The 26,984-nt window shown below is 49.0% G+C and overlaps 1 protein-coding gene across 2 annotated transcripts in view; it reads right to left on the reverse strand.

Moving 5' to 3' along the window:
• MYLK4 (myosin light chain kinase family member 4) overlaps positions 1-26,984 on the reverse strand; it is a 282,708-nt gene that overhangs the window by 26,468 nt on the left and 229,256 nt on the right. For both annotated transcript variants that reach the window (XM_069613527.1, XM_069613526.1), the window contains exon 13: positions 7,995-8,061. In XM_069613527.1, the coding sequence (XP_069469628.1) occupies positions 8,014-8,061 (48 nt within the window). In that variant the 3' untranslated portion in view covers positions 7,995-8,013. The remainder of the gene's footprint in view (positions 1-7,994; positions 8,062-26,984) is intronic.

Here is a 26,984-nt window from a genome sequence, read left to right on the forward strand (position 1 = left end):
AAATCTCGCATTTTTTAATGTCATGTGGGTACACACAATAAATGCAATGCTCGTGGGGGTCCTTGTAGTAAACCAATTTCTTCTTGCACCTCGTGCAGTCCCTGAACAGGGAAGGCTTCCTGACAGCCTGAGGTGCCTCCATTTCTGAAGAGAAGTTCAGTCGACGATTTTGAGAGGAAAACAACAAGTTTTGTCACCAAGGTTAATTGGAAAGAAAGCCCCTAAGAAGGGGAACAAGATGGAATATATTTTACAAATATATTCCACACAAAAGTAGAAAGAATTTGAGAAAGCTCAGAGAGCTTGAGGATTCCCTGTGTCTGATAGACTGCGGTGAAAAATCTGAAGATGGCTGCCGGGGGCGGAGCTTAAGCCCTGCCACCTCATTGGCTGGGGCCATAAAGGACCAAAATGAGGTGGAGGGACTACACAATGAAGTGGCTCATAGGCTATAATGGGCTATGTACATGCACTGCTAGGTGGCAGTGTATATATATATATATATATATATATATATATATATTTTAAAAAAAAAACAATTATTATTATTATTATTATTTAATTTATCACCGAGGATTCCCAGTCTGACGACGGGGAATATTCAAGCATCTGAATCTATGAAAGATCCAATGCTGGAGAAATAACTTGTTCCTTCTCCAGCATGGGGTCTGGCATGGATTCACATGCTCATGAATAAAGAATACATAGCAGTACACACATGCACAACCACGGGAGTTGGCAAAGGCTCAACATTAAGCATTACATCAAACTCAACATTAAGCATCTTACCTCCTCACCAGGCTCACCTCAGGTGAACAGGTTGCGCAGCACTGCTTGGCCGACCCTGGACTCCTCCCTGGAATCCTGATCGACGCAGTAGAATTTCGTGAAGGTGTGCATCGACCTCCATGTAGCAGCCCTACATATGTCCAGCAGGGGCATACCAGAAAGGAACGCCGTGGTAACTTCGATCGCTCTGGTGGAATGGGCTCTCGGACGGCCAGGCAGCGGTCGGTTTGCCAACCGATGACAGTACATGATACAGCCGGAGAGCCATCTGGAAATGGAAGCCTTCGAGAGAGCCTTCCCCTGATTGACAGGTCCAAAGTTCACAAAGAGTTGTGACGTCTTCCGAAAACACTTCGTGCGGTCCACGTAGAACTTCAGCGCTCTAGCCACATCCAGCGAGTGCAAAGTCCTCTCAGCTGGCGACGAAGGCGACGGGAAGAACACAGGCAACACCAAGGGTTCGTTGAGATGGAAGTCCGACGGTACCTTGGGCATGAAGGAGGGGTGCGTCCTGAGCACTACCCTCGTGTCGTGAAAAGTCAAGTATGGGGCCTTGCAGGAAAGGGCCTGGATCTCTCCCACCCGTCGTGCGGAGGTGATGGCCACAAGAAACACTGTTTTCCACGACAGAAACTTCAACGGGGCCGAGTGCAGAGGCTCGAACGGAGGTCCCATGAGCTTGGTCAGCACCACGTTGAGCTCCCACGCCGGGGCCGGAGCCTTCACCGGCGGGAACGATCTGAACAGTCCCTTCATGAACTCTTTCACCAGACGATGAGACCACAAGGACGTCCGCCCCGTGGTTCTGGTGTATTGGGAGATCGCAGCAAGATGACTCTTGATGGACGCGTGTGCCAGTCCAGCTTTGGCCAGCGTCAGCAGGTACGGCAGTACCTGGGGAGCCGTAATCCGTAGAGGGTTAATCTTCTGTGCGTGGCACCAGACAGAGAACCTCTTCCATTTGTGTCCGTAGCATTTAAGAGTCGAGGACGCCCTGGCCTTTGCAAGAACCTCTCTGCAGTCGGCCGGTATGTCGTATCCTCCAAACTCTAGCGCTGCAGGAGCCAGGCCTGCAAGTTCAGCGATTTCGGGTCGTGGTGGAGGATGGCGCCTCCTTCCCTGGAGAGTAGATCCGCGTCCACCGGCAGCTTGATTGGCGGGGACGTTGACAAGTCCAGAAGGTCCGGGAACCATATCTGCCTCGGCCACGCAGGTGCGACGAGGATCATCCTGCACCGTGACCTCTTGAGCTGGTTGACGAGCCGGATTAGCAGTGGCAAAGGAGGGAACGCGTAGAGGAAAAGGCCCTCCCAGGGGAACGAGAAAGCATCGCCCATGCTCCTCGCCTGGGGAAACCTGCTGGCGAACCTCCGGCACTTGGAGTTCGTCGCCGTCGTGAACAGGTCGATCTGGGGTGTGCCCCACTGTTGGAAGAGGCGATCCACTAGATCCTGCCGTAGTTCCCACTCGTGGCACGAGCGCAGCTCCCTGCTGAGTGAGTCGGCGATGGTGTTTTTTATCCCTGCCAGATGAAACGGCACCAGAAACATCCTTTGGGCGACGGCCCAATGCCACAGGTCCTGCGCCTCCTTGGACAGTGCTGGGGACCTGGTTCTGCCCTGTTTCCTGATGTAAAACATGGTGGTGGTGTTGTTGGTGAAGATCCTCACCACCTTGCCCTTGAGGGACGGAAGGAAGGACCTGAGGGCCCAGAACACTGCACGGAGCTCCAGGACGTTGATATGGAGGGACTTCTCCGTCGGGAGCCAAAGGCCTCTCGCGTGTAGATTTTCGGTGTGCGCTCCCCACCCTTCCAGGGAGGCATCTGTGGTCACTGTCTCCTGGTGGTCAGGGGTCTGGAAGTCCATGCCCGCCGTCAGATGCGCGCGGGTGCCCCACCACCGGACCGCGCGGCGGAAACTCTCGTCGAGTGTGATCCTCTCCTCGAAGCCGCCAGTCGTTTGGATCCAGCGCGCGTCCAGGAACTCCTGCAACGGGCGCATCCGGAGCCTGCACATGGGAATGAGGTAGATGCAAGAAGACATCATTCCGAGGAGGGACTTGATGGACCTCACCTTGGCCGCGTCGGAAGCCAACATCTGCTGTACCTTGCCCAGGATGGACCTGGTCCTTTCCTCCGACGGGGAGGCCAGAAGGGACACTGTGTCGAGCTTCGCTCCCAGAAACAGTGCGTTTTGCACGGGTACCAGGTGGGACTTGGCGTAGTTCACGGAGAATCCCAGGTCCGTGAGAAGTTGGACGGTCCTTGCCGTGTGCTCCACGGCGAGCTCCCTCGTCTTGGCCCGGATGAGCCAGTCGTCCAGGTAGGGGTAGACGTGGATCCCCTCGCGGCGCAGCTGCGCCGCCACCGGTGCAAGGCACTTGGTGAATACCCTGGGTGCCGACCGTAGTCCGAAGGGGAGGGCTTTGAACTGATAGTGACGCCCTTGGACCACAAACCTGAGGAACTTTCGGTGCCCCTTTAGGATGGGAATATGGAAGTAGGCATCCTCCAAATCCAACAACGACAGGAAGTCTCCTTCCTCCAGCTGACCCAGGACGTGCTGGAGGGTGACCATCCGGAACTTCTGCGCCTTGATGAATTTGTTCAGACGTCGCAGGTCTAGGATGGGGCGCCATCCTCCCGTCTTCTTCTTCACGAGGAAGTATCTCGAGTAAACTCCGGAGCCCCGAAGCTCTTTGGGACGAGTTCGATGGCGCCCTTCCTGAGCATCGCCCTTACCTCCAGGAGAAGCTGAGGGACGTGAAGCTCTTTTCTGGCCACGGGGGGGACGCGCGGGCACCTTCTTTGAAACTCGAGCGCGTGGCCCCGGGCTAAGGCGTCCAGCACCCAACGGTCGGTGGAGATGGACTCCCACACGCTGACGAAGCTCGCCAGCCGGCCTCCCACTGGGGTGCATCGGTGGGGGCCCGACCCCACGGTCGGTTCAATCCTGTTTCGACGAGGCTTTGCCGCCTTGACCTCCTTGGCGACGACGGTGGGGTCGCCAGACTTGCCTCGTCCTCTGTAGGCCTCCTGAGACGACGAGCGGGCCGCTTGACGGTAGGTGGAGAAACCGCCGCCGGAACCTTTGGAGGCGCCCTTGCCTCCGGTGCTCAGAAAGGGCGTCCGTCGTTGCTGCAGAACCCCAAGGGCCCGGGCCGTCTCAGTGTCCGCTTTAATGGCCTGAAGGGAATAGTCCACTGTTTTCCCAAACAGGTTGTTCCCATCGAACGGCATGTCCAGGACTCTGGTCTGTACGTCTTGACGAAGTCCGTAGCCTTGAGCCATCCACGCCGCCTAAGGCACACGCCGTTGCCCAACTGGCGAAACCCAGTGTCGGTGATGTCCGTCGCAATAGTGATGGCGTGGTCCGACGCCACCTCACCTTCCTGTAGGATCTCCAGGGCATCCGCCCTCTTGTCGTCCGGCAGGAAGTCCAGCAGGGGAGCCAGTTTGTACCATAGCTCCCTGTCGTAGCGGGCCACGATAGCCAAGGCGTTGGCCGCTTTAATCGTCGTCGCTGCAGACGAGATGACCCTGCGTCCCAGCAGAGACGACGGAGTCTGAGGTAGGCTGCGCCCGGAGGCACAGGGGGGCCGCGTCCGGGTCCCGGTACTTCTTCTCGTACCGGTCTCTTCTAGCTGGCGTAGTGGAAGGGTTCTTGAGGAGGGCGAGGCCCTCATCCCAAATGTCGTCCAGTAGAGGCACCGCGAGGACCGTCTTCCTCTTGACCTCGCGCCGTTGATAAAGGAATCCTTCCTTTTTCTTCTCCTCAGGGCAGAGTTGGGAAAGCTCGGATGCCCTGGCGATCATGGAGTGGAACGAACCAATCTCGTCGGGCGGAGAAGCCCTGGTGGGAGGTGAGGACGGTAGATCCTCGTCGTCCGTACCCGTCGCTGCCGTGTCAGTCCCCGTATTATCCCCTCGGGTGGACGGGGAGGAGGGCTGGACGGTGCGCGACAGCTGAAAAGGAGGTGGAGGGTGAATCCTTTTCTTGGGCGGGGGAACGCCAGAAGGTCCCGGTTCAGGATCCCCCGACGGGAGAGGTTCCTCCGTCGGCAACGGTAGTCTCGTCCTTATCTCTGAGCATAAGGACTGTATAGCCAACAAAATGGCCGCCGAGTTGTCTTGCGGCGCTGGCAGAGGGGAATCCGACGGGCGATCAGGGGCCCCGTCGGCACCCTCGACGATGTCGTCGTCACCCGCGTCGGGATCCATCCCGACGGGCCGGTCTTCTTCCACGCCAAGGCCGTGGCTTAAGACCTCGATCAGCTCTTCCTCTGAGGTTGAAGCCGAATCTACGACGACCCCCTGCCCCCCCTTTTTCTTCCCCGCCGGGGATTTCACGGGGGTCCTATCGATGGGCACAAAAGAGGACTCCCTCCGAGGTGGCAGGGAGACTCTGAGCCCCGAGGTCGCCACCACTGGTGTAGCCTCCACAGGCTGAGCCAGGGTCGCCGCGACAGTATCGATAGAGGGCTTGGCCGGATGGATTAAGGCCTTCACCACCTTAGGTGCGCTCACCGCCTTATCCTTGAGGGGGGGACACTGCCTCGCTCCCCCTCCGATGGGGCCTTCGAGCTCGACCGGGGCCTCTCCAGGAGCTTCGCCGGGTGCTCGCCCTTCCTCTTACCCGACCCAGAGCGTTGGCTCGTAGTTGAAGGTGCCGGGGAGGGTGCACCCTGCCTGGCGCCCGTAGAGCCCGACCGTTCGGCGCTCCCGGTGCCAGCGGACTCACGGTGCTTGGCTTTGTGTTGGACCCCCGTCGCCGGGGCGTCCTCAAAGGTCTTAGAAGACCGCTTGGATTTCTTCCTCTTCTTCTCGCCTGACGGGCTCTTCCCTTCCAGCCAGTTGGCGAGACGTTGATGGCGGTCCTTCATGGTCCGCTCCGACATATTGCCGCAAAACGCACAGTCCTTCTTCACGTGCGTCTTGTCCTCATGTAAGCAGTAGAGACAAAAGGAGTGTTCGTCCTCCTTAAAGACGTTCTGCAGCTGGCATCCAGGGCAGACCCTGAACAGCTTTCCGGGCGTCGAGCTTCCCTTCTCCTGGGCCATATCCGGGCCTGAGAAGCTTCTGGAGTCCTCCAAAGCGTAGCTCGACGAAATCTTCACCCTTGAGGGGCGCAGACGAATCCGACACAGGTCCCCGTTGATCGGATGGAGAGTCGGTGGAGCTTGAGGCTCTTTTGACCGAAAAAACAAAGTTTTTGAGCAAAAAACGTGAAAAAATAGCACTAACGCTCGAGAGCAATAGCACGAGGATCCCAACACATGAGCGTGCGGTAAAAATCTGAAGATGGCTGCCAGAGGCGGTGCTTAGGTAGAGGGCAGTCATTGGCTGTGGTCAGTATGACGCAGAGACCAGTGATTGATTACTACTACGAAAGACAGAGCAGAAACGAAACTGATACTGGTTTTTTCTTTACCGAGGATTCCCAGCCTGACGACGGGGAATATTCATGAGCATGTGAATCCATGCCAGACCCCATGCTGGAGAATAGCAGATTTCCATAAGTTGCAGGACCTAAACTTGAGATTTTGCGCAAGGGTAATAATGGAAAAAAGGCTATGAGGTAAGAATACAGCTGCTGTAAAGGCTCTATGATGCAGGAGAAAGTCATGAGTAGTTCTTGTGCTGGGGATACAACTTGCTATTGACTTGCCAGGCGACATTGAGATAAAGAGATTTATGTGGACAGATCCATCAAATGGAGCAGATAGATGCCAAAAGAATAGAGACGCAAGGACGGCAGATCTGATGGTGGAGGGTGGAAGTGGTGCCAGTTGTGGGGCGTTAACCCCCATAGAAAAAACAAAAAATAAAAGAGGTCCCCATGCGCGTGTGCTACTTGGAGAACCTTTCAAACAACAAATAATGTTGAGATCGACATTAGCGGATGCTGGTACATTTATAGTTTGTCCCACCCTCATACCGTAGGGTCGAGAAGGCACTCCACCTAGCGCCTATGACAAAACAAATGTTTTACCTTTTAGATTCTGTCTCGTCTGTGGTGCCCTGTTGTCTAGGCAGGGTGCTGTATTCACTGCTGTGGGCCTCTGCCCATTGCTTGAGGCTCAATATCGCATCGTTCACCGCCGGAGGTCCAGGCTAATTTGTTGGCACTCCCCATTGGGACAGGGAGTGACCAACATCACCACCACCTACTGGGCTGCTTCTCATTACATGGTGCTCCCCGCCTAGGAAAATGAGCTCTGTGCGAATGTTTCTGGGCACGCCCCCTGTTATGGCAGATCTGCAAAGACTCCCAAGGCTGCTGCTGTTGGCCGACGTGGTCTGGGTGAAGATTAATGACTGGGGTCCCCGTCTGCGGCAATCAATGCTGGGTTGCCTATGGCATACGTAGCCCTGCTTAAACAAGCTTTGGGTGCCCTCCATACACTGCTGCTACCCTGGATGACCTGCTGACCACACCGAAGCAACATAATCCATCACCTGCAGCAGAAAGGACCTTGAGACAGCCCTGGCCAGGCTGTCTTTCAAGCAAGGGTTTTTTGCATATAGTTTGAGAACATAAAGTGCACTTCATAAGGTCTTTTAAAAATATGTTTACAGGTCTCTTTGTATAGTTTTAAAGGACACCTGTTTTAGTTTTCAGTGTAGCTGCTTATGATAGTGATAGTGTTAGTGTGCATATAATGTCTATTGTGATTCCCTATTTTTTGTACAAAAACAAAACAACTGCTGGTGATTTAAGGCTGAGGCAAAATACCTATATGCAAATCACTAACGAAACAAACCCATACACCAGCATTCATTTTATGCCCTACTCTGTGTGGGATACATTGCTGATAATCTTGTGTTTCTTTCTAGGGGGTTTGAGTAATCCTTCTAGTCATTGTCTTTCCTGACCACATCCTTTTCCTACAGAGGCGCAGTCAGGGTGATCCAGATGCTCAGGTAAGCGGGGGTTGCAGGAGACAGGTAAGAGGTGGGTTGATTATTTAAAAGCTAGAAAATGTGTATTGCTGTTCCCTCGCCTGTGTCCCACCTGTGTGTTATATCCATCCCCCCAAGGAAGTAGTGCAAGATGTTGGTCCATAGGGCTTGTGATGAGATGAGGTCATTAATACTTAGCTACTAGATACGAAAAAGACACGACTCTAACCAATCAGGTTACAGGCAAGGCTCCTGCACATTCTCTACAGCTTACAATGTATAGCAACAAAGCTCTACCAACCTTTTCTTTTCTAGATATACTACTGCGCCATGGTTGCTTGAGAATCCGTGACACACTTCATCTTTCTCTGTGGAAAGAAAATATTTCAGGTGCGTGTTTTACTTATGCAAATGAACAAAGTAGCAAGCAAAACATTATGAAAACGGTGGATGTCAGAAGTCAACCAATACAATTATTTACTGTAATGTCATGTTATTTTTAATGACGTGTGTGTTCATTTGACATCTATTATTACATATTGTGTTATCTGGTTATACATTTAATATCAGGCAAACCTCAGGCTGCCACGTGTGTAGTATCATCAATATTGACATTCTGCTAGCAAACAGGGTGGGACAGAAATCTGAACGTTCGAAATATAGGCAATAAACAACACGTCAATATACACTTGAGCACTGATCTCGGCGGTCCCCTAGTGTGAAGTGGACAATGGGGCATCCTCAGCCCTTCATCCTTCTGAGGTAGATACAATGAGCACCATTAAATTGGAAAAGAATAACAAAGGTTGTTATAGTGCTGAGAAGGGGCAGCTGAAGATCACACATTATTGAGGGTGAGCTTGAAATGGATATGTCTAAGTTTAGCACATATCCCACACTGACTAGCTATCGCAGTTTATTGTTTTTATTTTTTATTTAAATGTATTAGTTTATTACAAACTTTAACACTAATACATATAGAAATAAACGTGCTTTTCAAAGTGAACATATACATTGGGAAAATAACTTGATAAAATACATTTTAGTAAATACATCGAACACATTAAAATAAAGCACATTACATATCAAGGTGTAATTATCATACAAATAAATTAAAAGTAACATTGAAATATCCGCATTAAGACATTGAAATATCCCCATTAAGACAGTGAAATATCACTGCTTTACTTTCTGTAACAATATATGAATCTGTTTCCATAAACTGCGGTTCGAAGGACGATGAAGTTAGCCGAATAAATAGCTGATCAGAACCATCAATGATGGAAAAAGATTAAATCTAAGTAACATAATAAATCTACGAAATTCAGCATCTACAGTGTATATTATGCAATTGAATGGTAAAAATGAAGGAAACTCTTGTTGACTACATTCAATCAAGTAGGGCTTTCTCACCACACTTATGCAGCATTAGCTGCATGATCCATAACAAAATCTTGGCAGTCAACTCTTTCTTTATGATTACCTGCAATGGGCCACATATCTAGTCAGGACCTTATCATGCCAGTTAGGAGATTTAACAAGATAACCGTATAGGCTTAAAAAAGAAGTAGGTTCCTCCTATATGACAAAACAGACTTTGTCTAATTTGCAAAAGTGTCTCCAGCGACACAAGGCCCAACTCTAATTGAATGGCTTCTATATGCAAGGATTTGCATAAGGCTAATGTAGATTTCCATAGCTTACCCTCAAGGGTTTTAAGCCATCGAGTATGATGTTTCCGGTAAAGATTCAAGGCCATAAAAAATGGCCGGGATAATACTTGTTTTATAGATCTTAATCAGCCCTTCGATTGAGAAGCCACCACAATTACTAATAAAGCTTCTCCTGAGGCTACATTTATTACATGTTTTGGGAGACAAGTAATTGTACATGGGCATACCAATATGTTTACCACTTAAGAGTGTTCCCAGGCTGTCTGTTGTAGCTCACTCAATTCTTGACTTATTATTTTGCTGTAATAAAAATTTTCTTTGCTTAGCTGAAAATTGGATTACTCCTGACAACTCTTTCACACCAGTTTCATTTCACACTGCGTCCACCCTGTTTTCCCACGCCCCTCGCCCATCTAGGCATAGCAGGAGTACTTGTGTTCTTTCAATTTTTCGTGGACTCTTACCTCCCCCTTCTGGTCTCCCACTCTTCACCACTTCCGAATATCATTTTTCCTCTTTTTCTATCCCATTTCCTGTTTCTCTTCCTGTTGTTTATTGCCTCCTAGGCGAGCTGCTGATTTTCTTGATCATCTTGATCTTCTTTTATCCTCTCTTCTTCCTTCCCTTTCACCTTTTTCTCTTCTTGGTGACTTTAAACTCCCTTCTTCTAACTCTTCTTACTCTCTGTTGACATCACTTACTGACTCTTATTACCTATATTTTTTTCCATCTCCCCCTTCCCATCAGTCGGTCTTTTGTCTCAATCTAATCTTTTCCTTGCTCCCTCCCTCTCAGTCTGTGTCTTCATGTCCTTTCTGTGTTTCTGATCACTTTTTACTTTCTTTCTCACTTTCTCCTGCTACCCCATCCGCTTTTTCTCCCTCCTTGTGCACTTTTACCCATCACAAACATTGTTCTTTAGATTCTGCCTCTTTTCTTTCCTCTTTGCACTCCCCTCTTCACCTGTTCCTATTTTCTTCCCTCTTTCCCGCGATGTGGCTACTAACATTCTAGCATTCTAACCTGCTGTCAGTACTTGACTCTGTCTCCCCTCTTCATTCTTTCCTTCCTACTCGTAAAACTCCCCAACCTTGGCTTACCTTTTCTACCTCCATTGCGTCTGCGTAAAGCCCAGCTGCACTGGAAAAAATCATGGTTGCCCTCTGATCTTGCTGAACTTTCATCTTTACACTCCTCTTTTAATTCTGCTTTATTTACTGCAAACAAATCCTACTTTTTGGAATGTACTGTTTCTCTTTCTCACCATCCTCATCGTCTATTTCAACTTCTTCATGACATATTGTCTCCTAAAAATCCTGACCCGTCCTTTCTCTCATCCCTTCCATCCTCAGATTTTGCCAACTACTTCACAACTAAAGTTGCTAATATTAATTCTCCCTTTTCTTCTTCTGCTACCTCTGCCCCTTTCTAGACTTCTAGTCCACCCTAACACTCTTTATCTTCTTTTTCTCTTCTTACTGATTCTGATACTTCAGATCTTCTTACCTGCGCTCACCCTACGGCTTCCCCCTCTGATCCTCTTCCCCCTTTCTTATCCCCGGGTTTATTCCCACCTTCTTCCCTATCTCACTTCACTCATTGGGCCTCATTACGACCCTGGCGGAAAGTGACTGACCGGACCGCAACAGCGTAAATAGCGTTTCCGCCATTGCACGAAGGAGCAAAGTGCGGCTAATTACGACCCATCGGGCACGAGCATTACGCCATGGCGGAATCCGAAAGGCTGCGATGGCGGAAATGACCCCAAAACGGCCCTTACCGCCGCCGTACGCTGCACCAGGTGCAATACCGCCACCCATCTCAGCGGTCACCGTAATGAGCGGACACCGTAATGAGCGGGCACCGTAATGAGCGGGCACCGTAAATATACGGAAACGGAAGTAAAAGCATGTGGCCGGAACGGGAAACAGCACGCCGCACAACTATAAAACCGAATCCCAACACAACCATTAAAAATCCGACCCTGACACACATCCCAACCCCTTAGCAACCCCAGTTAAAAAAATAAACATGGGAAAGGTAGCCAAGAAAGCGTGTGATCGCAAGCGGCAGGTCCACTTCTCCCGAGAGGAACTGACCGTGCTGACCGAGACCCTGCAGGAAAATGCCGCCGTCGTCTTCTCCAGTCAAATGACCAGGACGGCCCTTGCCAACAAGAAGGCCATATGGGCCCTGGTGGCACAGCGCGTAAGTGCGGTGGGGACAACACCCCGCACGCCACAGCAATGTCGCAAGCGGTGGGACGACCTGCGGATTCGCGTACGCAGCATACTTTCTGCGAACAGGAACATCGCCACAGCTACCGGGGGGGGATCAGAGTCGCCCATCAAGTTGACCCCCTGGGAGGAGATCTGCGCCTCCACCATAGGAATGGAGAGCATAGAGGGAGTCGGAGGGATGGAGAAAGGCGTGCCGACATCCGGAGAATCAGGTAGGTTGGTCAAGAGTAACAATGCGAAATCCACAAAGCACGAACATGTGCAGTACCATGTGACCCCATAGTGCAATACATACTTTGCCCTGACAGCGCCCTCTAAAAGTCAGAAAGAATAAACAAATTAATCAAGATGCCATAAACAACCCCTACATGTGCAGCATGCACCCCCTAACTGCAGGCAGCCAAATGAATGCATCCTCAATCCACACGAAAATGAGACCACCTCCAAGGCCCAGTCCCAAATCACCCTCATGTACCACCCCAATGCATATGATACGTTGCCATTCCAAATCCCACAGACCCATAACTAACGCTCGCCCCTCTTTACTCCACCACAGGGTCCGATACCAACGACGAGCTGCAGGACACCCCGACCAGCACGCCTGCAAAGAGGGCCAGGACCAACGTCCCAAGAGCCTCCACCTCAGGTGCAAGGATCAAGACACGGCAGCAGCAGGAATCAAGTGGCAGCACACTGGAGGGGACTGCAACAGGCACCCCAGTAGCCAGCAAGTCCACAACCCCAGCACCACAGGTCCCCCCAAAGAACGTATCTGATGGCACTGCCTCTGGTGGTAGCAGCACCATAGGTGACACAGCTGTCATGCCAGCATGCTCCGACACGGAAAACAGTGCTGGCGACGTAGGTACCATCCATGACCTTTCCCAATCCCCCTGCATGTCCCATCCCCTACACCATGACGAAACCACGCAGGGGCACCCTGAAGACGACGACTGGCCAACCCCCACAAGTCCTGTGCCAAGCCAACATGTGTTGAGCAGCCCCCCTGTCACACCACCGCAAATGTCCATGGCCCAGCAGAGGCAACAGTCCCTCGACCTGCTGATCGAGCAACAGCAGGAAGTGTCCACGCTACTCAAGGACCATGCAAATGAATGCGGGGGTTCCAGGGCAGCCATGGAAACATCCACCGAGACACTCAGGGCACAAATAGAGAAAAGTAGTGAGAGCCTCAGGGGAGAAATGGAGAGAAGCACCGAGAGCCTGAGAGCACAAATGGAGAGAAGCACCGAGAGCACAAATGGAGAAAAGCACCGAGAGCCTGAGGGGGGAACTGCATGCGACGTCCAAAGACGTCTGTGCTGAACTTGCTGCTGTGCGCCGTGTGCTCTCGGAGCTCTCACAAACCCTCAGAGACATGCATGGACGCGAGCAGGCAGAGTCATCATCCGTGGCAAGTTCCGTCCAGGGCAGCCCCCAACGCAGATCTGGCAGGAACCTGCGCTCCACGGGCAGGGGTGCCCCTGATACCCGTAGAGGGGGCTTGCAATAGCGTCTACCCACGGACAGCATGCATATTTGGACACTGGTGTTGGGGGGGGAGGTAGTAGGGTGGAGGGGGTGTGTTGGGCTTCACTGGGTGGCGGGTCCATAGGGTGTATAAATCAAATCACATCAACAATACAGTACTTCATTATCATCCAATGGCATGTGTGGACATTGATATTTGCGTACGAGGCCCTCATAGGCGTACAGTCCACAATGTGCCCGTACTACACACACACAGTGCCACAGGTCCCCTTTCCATGTAATAGGCACCATGCGTGGTTGCTAGAAGCATGCATCTATGATGCTCTGTCGGATTGCACGTGCATCCTGTGCCTCATGGACTCCTTGAGGTGCCTCCACATCCCCACCCTCATCATTATCATCTTCAGGTGCATGCAGTACAGCGTCAGGGGGCATGGGCACATCCCTACGTATGCACATGTTGTGCAGCATGACACATACCATGACCATCTTAGATACCTTCTCATGGCTGTACATGAGTGCCCCGCCAGACCTGCTGAGGCTGCGGAAACGAGCCTTCAGTAGGCCGAATGCCTGTTCAATGACCACACGGGTACGTGAGTGGGCATGGTTGTAGTCCTCCTCATGCTGGTTCTGTGGGTTCCGGATTGGTGTAAGGAGCCATCTCTTCAGTGGATACCCGGCATCACCTGTATGAGACGAATAAAGGGTGTCAGTGGAATGATAGTGCTAAGTAGCCCCCCCCCTTCCTGCAAGGTCATTGACGCATCAAATGGGCCACGATGTCATGCATGGAATGAGACTCACCGAGTAGCCAGGATCTGTGCCCTGCGTGTCGCTCCATGTAGCGTGGTATTCTTGTGTTCCTCAGGACCATAGAATCATGGGTAGATCCTGGAAATCTGGCACTACAATGCATAAAGATCTTGTTGGAGTCACACACCATTTGCACATTGATTGAATGATATTGTTTGCGGTTGCGGTACTGGACCTCCATGGCATGTGGGACAACCAATTCAACATGGGTGCAGTCGATGGCACCAATGCAACCCGGGATGCCGCCAAGTGCATGGAATCCCACTTTTGCGTTGGTAATCTCCTGGTACGTGCGTGGTAGTGTGATGTGGTCGTCGGCGTGCTTCAGGAGGGCATCGTGCACTTGGAAGAGTGTCCGTGAGAACAGTGGCTGTGAGATGCCATGCAACTGTCCGACTGTGTGCTGGTAGGTGCCTGTGGCCAGGAAGTGGAGTACAGACACCACCTTCAGTAGGGGTGGGATGGCGGTTGGGCTATCTATCATGCTCACGAGGTCAGCATGTGTCATGTCCACAATGGCGATTATGGTGTCCCGGTCCAAACGGTAGAGGGTGTGGATCTGCTCAGCAGTGAGGTTGAACGGATCAGCTCGGAGGCGTGGGATTGCGGGCCGCCTGCGTGGTGGTAGTGGCAGTGCTTGTGGGCCTTGCTGACCCTGCCTTGCCCTCCTCCTCCTCCTTCTCCTCCGTCTCCCCTGTGCGCCCGGTTGTTGTACCTGTTGTTGTTCGTCGTCTTCTTGTAGTTGTAGCACTTGCAGTGCTATCTGGTCCCCCAGGGCCAACATCGCTAGTCCTGCCGGTAGCATTTTGGAGTGCGAGTGGTTGTGGGAGGGGTTTGTGTCTGCTATATATGTGCTGTCGGCCTGTATGGCCTCCACCTGTGCTGATTGAATGAATCTGTGGCAGATGCAATCCCTTCTGGCCGAGCACGTCCCGCACGTAAGGCTGCATTTGGCCGCATGGCATCTTGGGATAGGAATCATGTATCAAATCCCGATGGCAGTGTGATGTACTTTGACTGATTTTCATGCTATGCTCCCATTGTTACACATGCTATGATTGCAGCCGCTTACATACCTGTGAAGAGTCAGTGGTATGTAGGGCTCGATCGATGGCCGACCCTCATGCAGCACAGTAACGAACTTCACCGACGGGCGTGGCGTCCCATTTGTGATTGCAGCCAGTTAGCATTATGACACACAGCCGCACTACATTGATGTAATTGTGAATGCAAGCGTTCACAGAAGCCTTTTCGACGTAATGTTGCAAGTGTGGAATTCGAAGGCCAGCATTTTTGGTTTCGAAGTAGCGGTGAGGAGACGCCCACAGGTCTGCCTGGAAATGTAACGTTCTATTGTTGAATGACCTTGGGACAGGGCCCATAACGAGCAAGCAATGGATGATATGAATTGAATGGGATGCGCAATAGCGTAGTGGACGATAAGGCAGGACGTTCCCAAATCCATCTTGCTTCACAACACTACAGATCCGGCCAGGAGCACAGTGGTTTTTGCAGACTGCATTACGCACAGACGCGATGGAAGTTTCAAATATTATGTGAGTGAATATTCATGCGTTTTCATTGCGGGATGAGGGAATGATGAATGGATGCATGGACAGATGATTCCATTTAGGGTCTGCCATGTACATGGGTTTTTTGAATCAATCCCCTTCCCCTGCGCTATGTGATGCAAGGCTGCCATAGTGGGACTTACGTCTATCTGCCCTTGTCGGATCCTCCCTGTCTCGACGCGCCTTCATACACTTGTGTCTAGGCACGTTACTAATCCCATGTCATGGGTTCTGTCTTGACGGACGCATGCACAGTAACCGACGTTGCCAATGGTGTATTTACCTCGATTGATTTCGTTATGAATCGATACTGATTTAGGGGTGTGTATATTCCTTTGGAGTGGGCTAGCATGCATATGGGTCTGGATTTGGTGTGTTGAATGAAGATTGTAATGCATCATGAGTCCCGTAATGCAATCGGTTAATTTGTGTTTCATTTGGGTGACAGGTATCTGCTGCCCTATTGCAGATGCCATCTGTACGCCACTCCTCCAGATGGTTTTTACTCTCGACACCTGCAGCTTCGGGTGAATCAGTGGAGCAGCATTACGATCTTATGGGACGATCGCCAATGGGCCACATGCCCTTACGCTGTACTGGTGGCTAGGTGCAACATTTCGGCCTTTCAGCTGGACTAGTGCCTGCCTCATGGGACGGACCTGCGGTTCTTGCCGCTTCCATGTTGCCTTTTGGAACGTTGATGTAGGCCCTGTGTGCCATGATGGTACAGGGCGTCACACAAGTGGAAGCTGGTCAATTATTGCAGATGCAGCCCTCGGTGATGATGGATGTTTTGGTGTTATTTTGCAAATTGCTGTGAGGCCTTTGTCATTTGGATGTGCATTTAAATTGTATTCCGATATTTGGCGTGTTGCGTTATTCTTTGCAGGTGATGTAGCGATTTTCGATTTGTGGCGGTATGTATTGCGAGATGATCTGCATTGTGTTCCGCCTTCTGAGTTGAGTTGTGTGGTACTGTACTGGCCGCGTTTGCCTACGTAGCACAGTATGGTCACGGATAGGGGCTGCCATTGTGACTGTTTACATGATGTGCTGTTCAGGGGCGGGGGATTGGCTTTTGGCCGACTGGTGCCTGTCAGCCAGGTCGATTGGTGGAATGATGGGATGTTCAGAATGTGGCTGGTCACAGGTGCCTGTGTTTGCGTGCGTTTGTTGGAGGGGGACTGGGGTCATGTCCATTGGAATAGCTTCTGTATTCATGCCATCTGTGCCCTGCAGCTCCCATCGGCCCCTCTTGGGATGAGCCTGGCTGCTCAGTCACTCTGCCAACTTGTGTGGTACATGCTTCTGCTGATGGTTGGTTTGTTTACTGGCAAGAGTACAGGGCTGGTGCAGTCCCCCTCAGGATGCTGTTTTGGATGTTGCCTTGCGCTGGTGGCAAGCGATGGGGGACTACTGTTGTTTTGTGTCATGTGTTCTTGATTTTCATTTTGATGTATTGTACCTTCACATGCCTGTGCTGCATCAGTACGGCTATGGTGGCATGCCGTACATGGATGCCCACTCACGGGGCGCTTTGAGCCCCTGCATGCATTTCTACGTTGGCATGCATGGGTGAATTGTGGATTTCACTGGTTGCATTGTGTGAGTACATTGCGCCTGCCAGGGGTTGTGCAATGTGGCCAGGGAGTGGAGTACAGGCACTCAGTGGGGCCGTTTACGGTTGATTCGCGATGCCGTACTTCTCACCATGGCGGTATGGTGCTTTCCGCCGTGCTTGATGGCGTTAGGTACATGTCCGCTAGGGTCGGAATTCGCGTACCGTTGCGCCATGGTGGTATTTACGGTTTGGCATGGCGCGCGCGCGCGTGCTTGGTGCAGTTAGCGTTGGCGTTCACTACGGTGTCGCTAATGGCTTCGTACTTTGCGGTGACGGGTCATAGTCGCACCGAGCGCTATTCGATGGCGGTATTGCATTTCCGCCATCGTTTTTGGATTTCCGCCAGGGTCGTAATGAGGCCCATTGACTCTTCCTTCTCAGATCCTTGCTTTGCAGCTACCTTTAAGCATGCTCTTATTCTCCCGATTTTAAAAGAATTATCTCTTGATCCTTCTATTCCTGCCACTGTCCGCCTTATTTCGCTTCTTCCATTTCTCGCTAAAATCTTTGACCGGGCTGCATATGTTCAGGTTACTACTTTCTTAAATCTTTACCCACTGCTACCACCTTTATAATCTGGGTTTCGACCCTCTCACTCCACAGACACTGCTCTTTTGAATGTATCCAACTCTCTTCTGTCTGCTTGTCACTCTAAACTTTCCTCTGTACTCATTCTCCTTGATCTTTCTGCAGCGTTCAACACTCTTGATCACACTATTCTTATTTCTTTTCTCTCCACTTTGGGTATTTCTGGGTCTCTTCTCAAATGGTTCCACTCCTATCTTTCGCAGAGGTCTTATTCTGTAACTTGGGCTCGACATACCTCTCCTCCACTTCCTCTTATTTATGGTATCCCCCAAGGCTTTGTACGTGGTCCTCTCCTCTTTTCTCTGTACACTGCCCCTCATCTGCTCACATTTCTTTGCTTAATTATTTTTTTCATCTTGCGCAGATGATACTCAAATCGTTTCCCCTTTTTCATCTTTTGACTCTACATTGCACTCCACTGTATTAAACTACTTTTCTGCTGTCCAAAACTGGATGCCTTCACCCTTTCTCCACCGCAATCCTTCTAAGGCTGAGGTTCTGTTCTCCCCATCTTTCTCTTTTCCCCCATCTGCCCTTTTCCTCTTCTGTACACAATTTGGGTTTTATCGTTGATCCCTCGCTTTCCTTCTCACTGAATATCTATTCTACTGCTTGTTCCTGTCGCTACGCTCTTTTCAACATTCATCGTGCCCGCCCTTATCTGTCATTTCATGCTACTAAACTTTTTCTCGTCTGTCAGTTTTTTTCTCATATCGACTACTGTTAATCTCTTCTTCTGGGTCTCCCTGTCTCACATCTACTTCCTCTTTGCTCTGTCTATAATTCTTCGGTTTGTCTCCTTTTCTCTTTATCCTCTCGTTCTTCCATTACATCCTCTATGCTGCATATTTCATTGCTTCCCTTTGAGTCACGTCTTCTTTACTACTTTCTTTCAATCGTTTTTAGATGTATTCATGGACTTGCTCCTTCATACCTCTCTTCAGTGGGGTTGTTCTACTCCACTTCTCAGACTCTCCGTTCTCAAAGTCAGTTCCTTTTCACTGTTCTCAAACCCCCACATGCTTCTTCTTGCTTTCACTCCTTTCGTTCATCTAGCCCCCAAACAATGGATTTCTCTTCCCCTTTCTGTCCACTCTTCTTCGTCTCTTTGTATCTTTCAATCTAATCCCAAGTCCATTCTTTTGTCTTTTCTTTCTACATAATGATATGTTATTTGTCCCATTTTTAAATGGTTATGCATTACAATGATTTTACTGTCCTTTTTTTATATATTGTAATAGCACTTTTGGCATAAATTCAATAAATAAAATGAAAATGAAATTAAGTTGATTTGCATGGAGGCAAGCTGCCAATCCTGCAATGGCGCTCCCAAGTAGGAGGCGTGGGAACGGAGACCACACGGAGGAGCCCTTTAGCGTAAAGTGCTCGGATTGCTGGGCACCATGCCCTGCATCGTACAGGCTCTCTTTTGCCTCTTGTATGGTGCGAGAAATCACATTGTAAGGGAAAAGGGTACTTGCATTCCCGTATGCAGACAGGCGCCACGTTGCTACTCTGCAGTTTGGAGCTCCGGAGAGTATGAACTGGAAAAGAGGACCCAAAAGGGTGGTGTGGTGATATCACAGCATGCCGGAGGCATAAGATTACTTGTCCTTGTACCCGGGAAGTGAAAGGAAAAAGATCAGCAACATCAGGTGCTACCATAGAAATCAGCAACATCAGGTGCTACCTTAGAAATTGCAGTAAATATCTCACCGAAATTGAAAAACTGTGGAACTAAAGCCAGCAAACAGAGGTGAGAGCAGAAGTATAACAAATCACAGGGCCTCATTACACGGAAGGCGGTCACCATGGCGCTACTAGCGCCTTGGTTGCCGCCTGTAATTTACTGATCCCGCCATGGTGAATGCCGGAATTACCGCCCCATTCCAAGGTTGGTGGGGCGGTAATTCCCCATTCACCATTGGCCCTTCCCCATTCCCATTGAGCCCCCATAGGGCTCAATGGGAATGGGGAAGGCGGCAATTACGGTACCGCAAATTGCGGTACCGTAATTGCCTCCAAGGTCCCTTTGCGGGTCCCGTCCTTAACGGCTGGTAAAACCAGCCGTTAAGGTAGGGACCAGAAAAGGGACCTCGTAATAGGGTGGTAAGGGATTACCGGCACCGGTGCCCTTTCTGGTGCCGGTAATACCTTACCGCCATCCGTGTAATGAGGCCCACAGACACTCAAGCTAGCTAACAGAGGTGAGGGCATACGTAATCAATTGAAAGATCTCACCAGGCAGAATGTGTCAGGTCCAACTGTGTTCATGGCTCATCCTGGCACTCCCAAAGTAAAGGTGGGAATGTAGAGAAAAAGATGTTTGCACTACCTGAGGGTGGGGTGTGAAGGGAATGCGGGCAGTGATGGAAAAATATCCTTACTCATGCACTGCCTTGGGTATGAAGGGCAAAGACTAGATGACATCCTACCTTATCTGGATGATGAGGAGGGTGTAATGGAAGGTGTGAGTAGAATTATACATTAAATAAACTGGATAAATATTTCAACTTCAAGATTAGCACCATTTTAGTACGGTATAACCTTGACATGCGTAAACAGTTTCTTGGAGAATGCGTTGAGGAATATGTGACAGCACTCAGAGAACTTGCAGGAACATGCAATTTTGGAGACACATTTGATGAACACATAAGGGATCAATATATGGCAAAGTTCAATCAGGACAAGAAAAGGGAGGAGCTGTGTTTGAAGGATGATCCCTCACTAGGCGAAGTGCTGGGGATAACTAACAGAATAGAGCACTAACTGAACTGCTTAGCGAAGCTGGCAAAAGCGAAAGTACCAGAAAAGGAAGTGATGAAGATCGAAGCCTGTGTGCGCACAAAACAAAATGCAGGAAGGAAAGATAAAAAAGACTATCCCAAAGAGAGTATCTTGACTGGAGGGGAAAGTGTGTCACTTAAGAAAACATGTTGTAGATGTGGCAGCAAAGGACTTCTCTCGGGGCGTCAAATTGTCCGGGAAAGAAAGTGATTTGTGAGAAATGTAACAGATGGGGACACTTAGCAAATTATTGCAAAACCATCAAAGTGTAAAAAGCGTTAATGTGGTGATTGTGGGTGCACCATTTGAAGAGGTTTCAGGGGATAGTGATGATGTTGTGGGAGCGGATATATGTCCCATATGTGTAGTAGGTGTGGAGTGTGACAGTGAGGATGAGAGTCCATTACGGAAGTGTTTGTAAATGACATACTAATACACATGATGGCTAACTCAGGAGCAAAGGATTCCCTGATTTCAAGGGATGAGTAGGAAAAGGTATCGGATGGGAAAAAAGAAGACTTGATGCCACCAGACATTTGTTCAGGGAGAGAGGGGTACAATATGGATACAATTGATATACTTGGGAATTTCATGGCCAATTTGGGATTCAAGGGGAGAGAAATGATTGTGAAGATCTATTTAATACGGAGGGAGGTGCACTGTTTAGTTGGAAGGAGCAGAGTAAGCTTAAGATAAGGCTTGATCCCAACAAGTGTGAGCAAGTATTAGCTGTGAAGGAAAGTTATAATGTGACACCAGAGATATTGAAGTATCCAGATGTTTTCTCTACCAAAGTAGGAAAACTGAATGGAATGGTTCAGAAGATAATTGTGAAGAAGGGATCTCTACTAGTAGTGGTGAAATTGATGTATGTGCCTGTAGCACTGAGAGAGGTTGTAGTGAAGGAAATGAAGAAATTGTGTGGTGAAGGGATAATAGAATGGGCAGGGGCAGTAGAGTGGCTGTCTCCTTTGGTTGTAGCCAAGAAAAAGAGCGTTGATGTAAGAGGATGTGTGGATTTACGTAAATTAAACAAATGTATAGTTGTGGAGCAGCATCTGCTGCCAAACATCAGAGAACAATTGTGTCTTATTCGAGATAGGATTTTATTTACAAAAATGGACATGGTGTCAGCATATCATCAAACTGAGTTGCATCCCAAGTCAAGGAAATACACAGCATTTATATCTCATGAAGGTGTGTTTCATTTTAAACACATGCCCATTGGATTAGTTTCAGCAGCATCTGTTTTCCAAAAAGCTATGTACAAATTGTTCAGAGGAGTTGGAACAATGTTCTGCTTGGAACCATGTTCGCTCAGGATGACATATTAGTCTGTGGGGGATGTATCAGAGCATGATGTAATATTGCGAGGTCTGTCAATTCTGAATGATAGAGTTCTCACCGTTAAGAAAGAAAATGCATTTCAGGAATGAAAAAGTAGAGTATCTGGGACATGTGATATCCAAAGGAGGTATTAAACCGAAGGAGGAATTGGTCAGCACTATGAGAGAAGTGAAAGTACCTAAATCCAAAAATGAACTTAGATCATTCCTTGGGCTAGTTGTGTTCTATCAGAAGAGTATAAAACAGCTTTTATTTTTTTAAAGTGGAAGGGATGATAGAAATGCTGAGGAAGAAAAGTGGATTCTTGTGGGATGAACAATGTGAGAGGGAATTCAAAGCCTTAAAAGCAGAGATTAATTTAGCAAAACTACTTGGCCAGTTTGACACTAGAGATAAGACTATCATTACTACAGATGCTAGTGACACAGGATTAGAAGCAGTGTTATCCCAAACAATGGTGATGGAGACAAAGCAATCATCGCACATGCATCAAGGGTACTGAAGGGAGCTGAACGCAGGTATTTGGTGATAGAGAAAGAGGCTTTGTAGTGAGCCTGGGGAATAGATAAGTTTAGAAGCTTTGTGTGCAGGCAATATTTTACATTAAGGACGGATCACAAACCACTCAAAGCTGTGTTTGAGAACAAGGGTATGGAAAAGGTTTCCAGGTGACTGGCATGTTGGACAACCCGCGTGCAGTGCCATGATATTGAAGTGGAAGTGGTAACTGGTCGACGTAATATATTCGCTGATCACCTATCAAGGGTTTGTGTTGAAGAGAAGCGGGGAAGTGAAGAAGTCGGGTGGAATAAGCAAGTGCATGCCCCACACAATGGGATTATTGGAAAGAGAGAATGCAAAGCTAAGTGTGAGAATGAGGCATGTGTCAGGGTGGTGAAAGAATTTGTGAAGGGAAAGTGGCCTAGGAAGGCTTTGTTACATGAAAAACTGGGGCTATTTTGGGAAGTGAGAAGTGAACTCAATGTATAAAACAATTTGCTGTATCGGTCAGGAAGAGTTGAGACTCTTATTGGGGTGAGAGACAGGTTGGTTGAGCTAGCCAATGAGGGGTATATTGGGATTACCAAAACTAAAGAGATATTAAAAGCAGATTACTGGTGGCCTGGGTTCAACAAATATGTGGACGACATACTTAATTCTTGTGTCGGCTGCAACGAATCGGAGAAGAGATTAAGGACGAGATAGCAACCATTATGTGTTAATGCTGGTAGATCTGTTTTCAAGGTGGGTGGAAGTGAAAGTAGTGAGGGGGATCACTGTGGTGAGTGTGGAGAGATTTCTGGATGACATTTTTGCTAGGGAGGGTGTTCCAAATAGCATTTTAACAGAAAATGGTCAGCAATTTGTATCATCCACAAACTAATTAAGTGGTGGAGAGGGTAATTAGATGCCTTGTGGAGGGAGTGCAGGTTGCCGAAAGCAGTGGGAAGGGGCGGAAGGAAGAGAGGTTGGAGAGGGTTCTGGCCCTACAGTATGCACCTCATACTACGACTAGTGCAATACCTTTTGAAGTGATGAGGGACCAGTAGGTAAAAATGAATATATGTGAACTGTGGCTACTGAGATCTTGTACGAGGATTATACATGAAAAAGAGATTGAAGCAAGGGAAAAATGTGTGAAGGAAATGGCAAATAAAAGGTATGACAGGTTGAAGTGTGTCAAAGGAATTGTGGTTAAGAGAGGAGATGTGAGTGAAGATGGGAAGGATGAAGGATAAGAAGGGGATCAAGTATGGTCCGCAAGAGAGAGTCAAGGAAGTTTCAGGCGGTGCTGTGAAATTTGAAATCGGGCAAGTTTGGAATTTGAAAAGATCATTGAAATTGTAAGGTGTGAGTGAAGTAGGTTATCTGGGTACCATGTATATAATTAAAGTTTAAGTTGAATAGATACAAAATGATTAATAGTATGTTATAAGGTAAGAAGATGTTTTGTATCTCGTGTAAGCCATGTTGTTGTGTTCCAGTACCTGCTCCATGGTTACGTGGAGAGGAGAATTCCAGAGTGAGGCAGTAAAGCAATTGGAGGAAAGGAGAGAGGTGGGAACCTGGAGCAAGAGCTTATAGATCTCACTTAATAAAGAAGCAAACCCAACATCACCTATTCGTGAGCATCTGTCTTCAACACCATCCATTTGACAATTAAGTTTTGGTCTCAACATCTTTTCACTGATCGCTAGCATTTTAGTTTTACTGGAATTGATCTTAAATTAATTAGTCTTTGAAAAATCTGCAGTCTTTTAAAGCTCTCCAAACCCCCAGGCAGGTTCTGTCCAATAGCACTGTATTGTCTGGATAGCTGAGCCAGGAAACTGGGTGATGACCAGTTTTGGGTGGAGAATTATTGGAGGGGTCCAATGCATGGGGCACACCCCTGCTTTAGCCCAACATCTGTTCAATGTAATCAGAAAGGATTCCGCTGTTACCCAGCCTAACTGCTACAGAAGTGTGAGTATATAATTGCTGTACGAGGTACAAAATATCCAGGTCGAGGTCCCAATCTCTCAGTTTATCCCACAACCTGTTTCTATTAACACAGTCAAAAACGTAGGAGCAATTGATATATGCTAGATAAAGGGATGCAGCAGGGGTATCAAAAGTGGGGGCTTTCAGATGTTGGCGTGTCCAGATGTTAAAGTTAGCCCCATGGCCTTACGAAGTCCAGTTTGTTGGCAGTGGTAATAAGCATTTCTTGGCTATTCATTTATTAATTTCACCTAAGGGAATGGTACAAAATATTTTCCCATATCTCCATGTACAGCATATGCAATAACTTTGCCCAATAATCAGGGTCCTTTTTTATCACCACATTGGCCAAGCCATCCATGCCAGGGGAACGGGAGGATTTAAGGCACTGAATTAGGACTATTAGGTCCTCTTCATCCAATAGAAGTCTATAGCATAGGTCAGCGCAAGGTTGCCTGGCTGACTTACTCACACGGGGCTCGTTCCCGTGTCGGAGTCTGTCTTTTATTTCTCACACACACACACTGGGTGGCAGCCTCCCTTCCGACCACTCGGCTCAGAAAGCTGATTGGCCTGGTCTGTGAATTGGGGCTCCTCTTAAGGTGCTCCCTCCCTGGCGGTGAGTTGGATCTGAGACTGCTTCTGCAGCTCAGCTTGATGTCAGTTATGCTCACGGCTGAATTTTAGACTGTTTTATACTTTTTCCTCATTTGAGTTTTGTTCCTTTAAGGGGTTCCGGTTACACTGGACCTCCATGGTCCAACTGGGTGTTTTTTTACATTTTACTTTCTGTATACAGCTTTCACTTTCATTATTTTACTTTGTTTAATTATCTTAGGTTCTTTTTATTTAATTACTTTTTCTTTCCTTGTACTGGCTACAGCGTTTGCTGCAGCCAGCGCGTGGTTGCCTGCCCTCCTTACTCACACGGGGCTCGTTTCTGTGTCGGAGTCAGTCTTTGATTTCTCACACTCACGCACTGGACGGTGGCTTCCCTTCCTTCCACTCGGCTCGGAAGGCTGATTTGCCCCTGCCAAACACGATGTGCAGATTTAACTTGCCCGCCCCCCATAAGCGTAGCGAATGGGCGCAGCAGAAGCGCCTTCACTCGGCCAAAGTTAGGCCCATCTGCGCCCATCCACGCAGCAGATGCGGATGGGCTCTTCCCAAGGTTAGCCTCTTGCCATAATCTCGTTCCTCCCTGATTCACTTGGCACCTTCCGATACGGTTTTTCCCTCAGGTTGGCACAGGGAGGTCTGCCCCGAGTTGGGCTCTCCTACTTTTAAGGACTATGAGGTCAAATGTTTGCTGTTTAAAGCACAGTCTCTTCCCGCACATGCCGCTGATTGTTTCACGCTACTCCTGCTCTCGCCTTCGTCACAGAAACATGGCTTAAAGCTACCTCGGCTCCCAGTCTGGCCCTGGCCCTATCTTCCAATTATCAGATTCTCAACTTAGATAGGTCTCCACCTAAGGTGCGCACAGGTATTGCCCTGCTTTACGACAGTGTTATGATATGTTCCCTTTGCAGCACACTTTAAACATGGAAGTCTTGCGCCTGCGTGTTTCCATTTCCCCTACCAGCCCTCTTAATTTCTTGCTGCTCTATCAACCCACTGGACCAGATCCTCTCTTCCATGCTGATTTCCCGGCACTTGTGGCCGATCTCAGACTTCAGCTGGGGGCTTCAGTTGTCCTCCGGGACTTCAATCTCCATCCCAATGACACTGCTGACGCTCAGGCGGCTTGCTTCATCATTGTGTTGAAAGAGATGGGTCTCTACCAGTTGATTATTGGCCCTACCCAGCAGCTGGGAAACACTCTTGATCTTTTTCCCCGCCCCCTCACCCCCCCGCACTGGCCACTTCTTTTGGCCACCTCCCCGTTCTTTGGTCGGATCATATGATTATTCCATTCACAGTGAATTCTCGCACTTGTCTCTGCCCTCCAGTTCTGCCCCGCGCCTCTAAAAGGAACTGGGGGAAGGTCAAGCACTCCGACATCACAGTGGCAATTATTCAGCAGCAGTCAGCTGATGTTGTCTGGGATTTACAGTCATATACCGCTGCTCTCACAGCTGTCGCAGACTTTCTTGCACCACTTAAGGCTGATAAAGCCTGTGCATGGCCTTCTGAACCTAGGTTCTCAGCTGACCTGGCCAAGCTTTGGCTGGCCCGTAGGCACGTCGAAAGTAAGTGGCACATGTCATATTGTGACTTTTCCCGCCTGGCCCTTCGACAAGCCACAACCTCCGAATCAGGCAGCCATTGTGCTAGCTAAATGTGCATTTTTCGTTGCTTAGGTGGAAGCCTCGGGTAACTCCTCTAAGGAGCTTTTTAAAGTAGTCCGTTCTCTCCCCTACCCATCCACTAATTCTGGGGAGGTCCCTTCTCAAGGGCTCTACGATTCACTGTGCTCTTTCTTTAAAGATAAAATTGTGATTATTCATCAGAATATCTATGCCACGGCTGGCATTTGCCCTCCTTCGGGCTGCCCAGAGGACCTGAGCCTGCCCCTCTCTGTTTGGTCTACTTTTCCTGTGTTCACGGCGGCCACTGTGATTGCAGCTGTGCTTTCACTTAAATGGGCTACACCTGCTGACCCTATTTCACTCAGTATCCTCAAGGATATTTGTCTTAACATTGCACAGCCTCTTATGGCAGCGGTTAATG

This window comes from Ambystoma mexicanum, chromosome 5p (assembly GCF_040938575.1).
Source record: "Ambystoma mexicanum isolate Mex_15411 chromosome 5p, UKY_AmexF1_1, whole genome shotgun sequence".
Classification (NCBI taxonomy): domain Eukaryota; kingdom Metazoa; phylum Chordata; class Amphibia; order Caudata; family Ambystomatidae; genus Ambystoma; species Ambystoma mexicanum.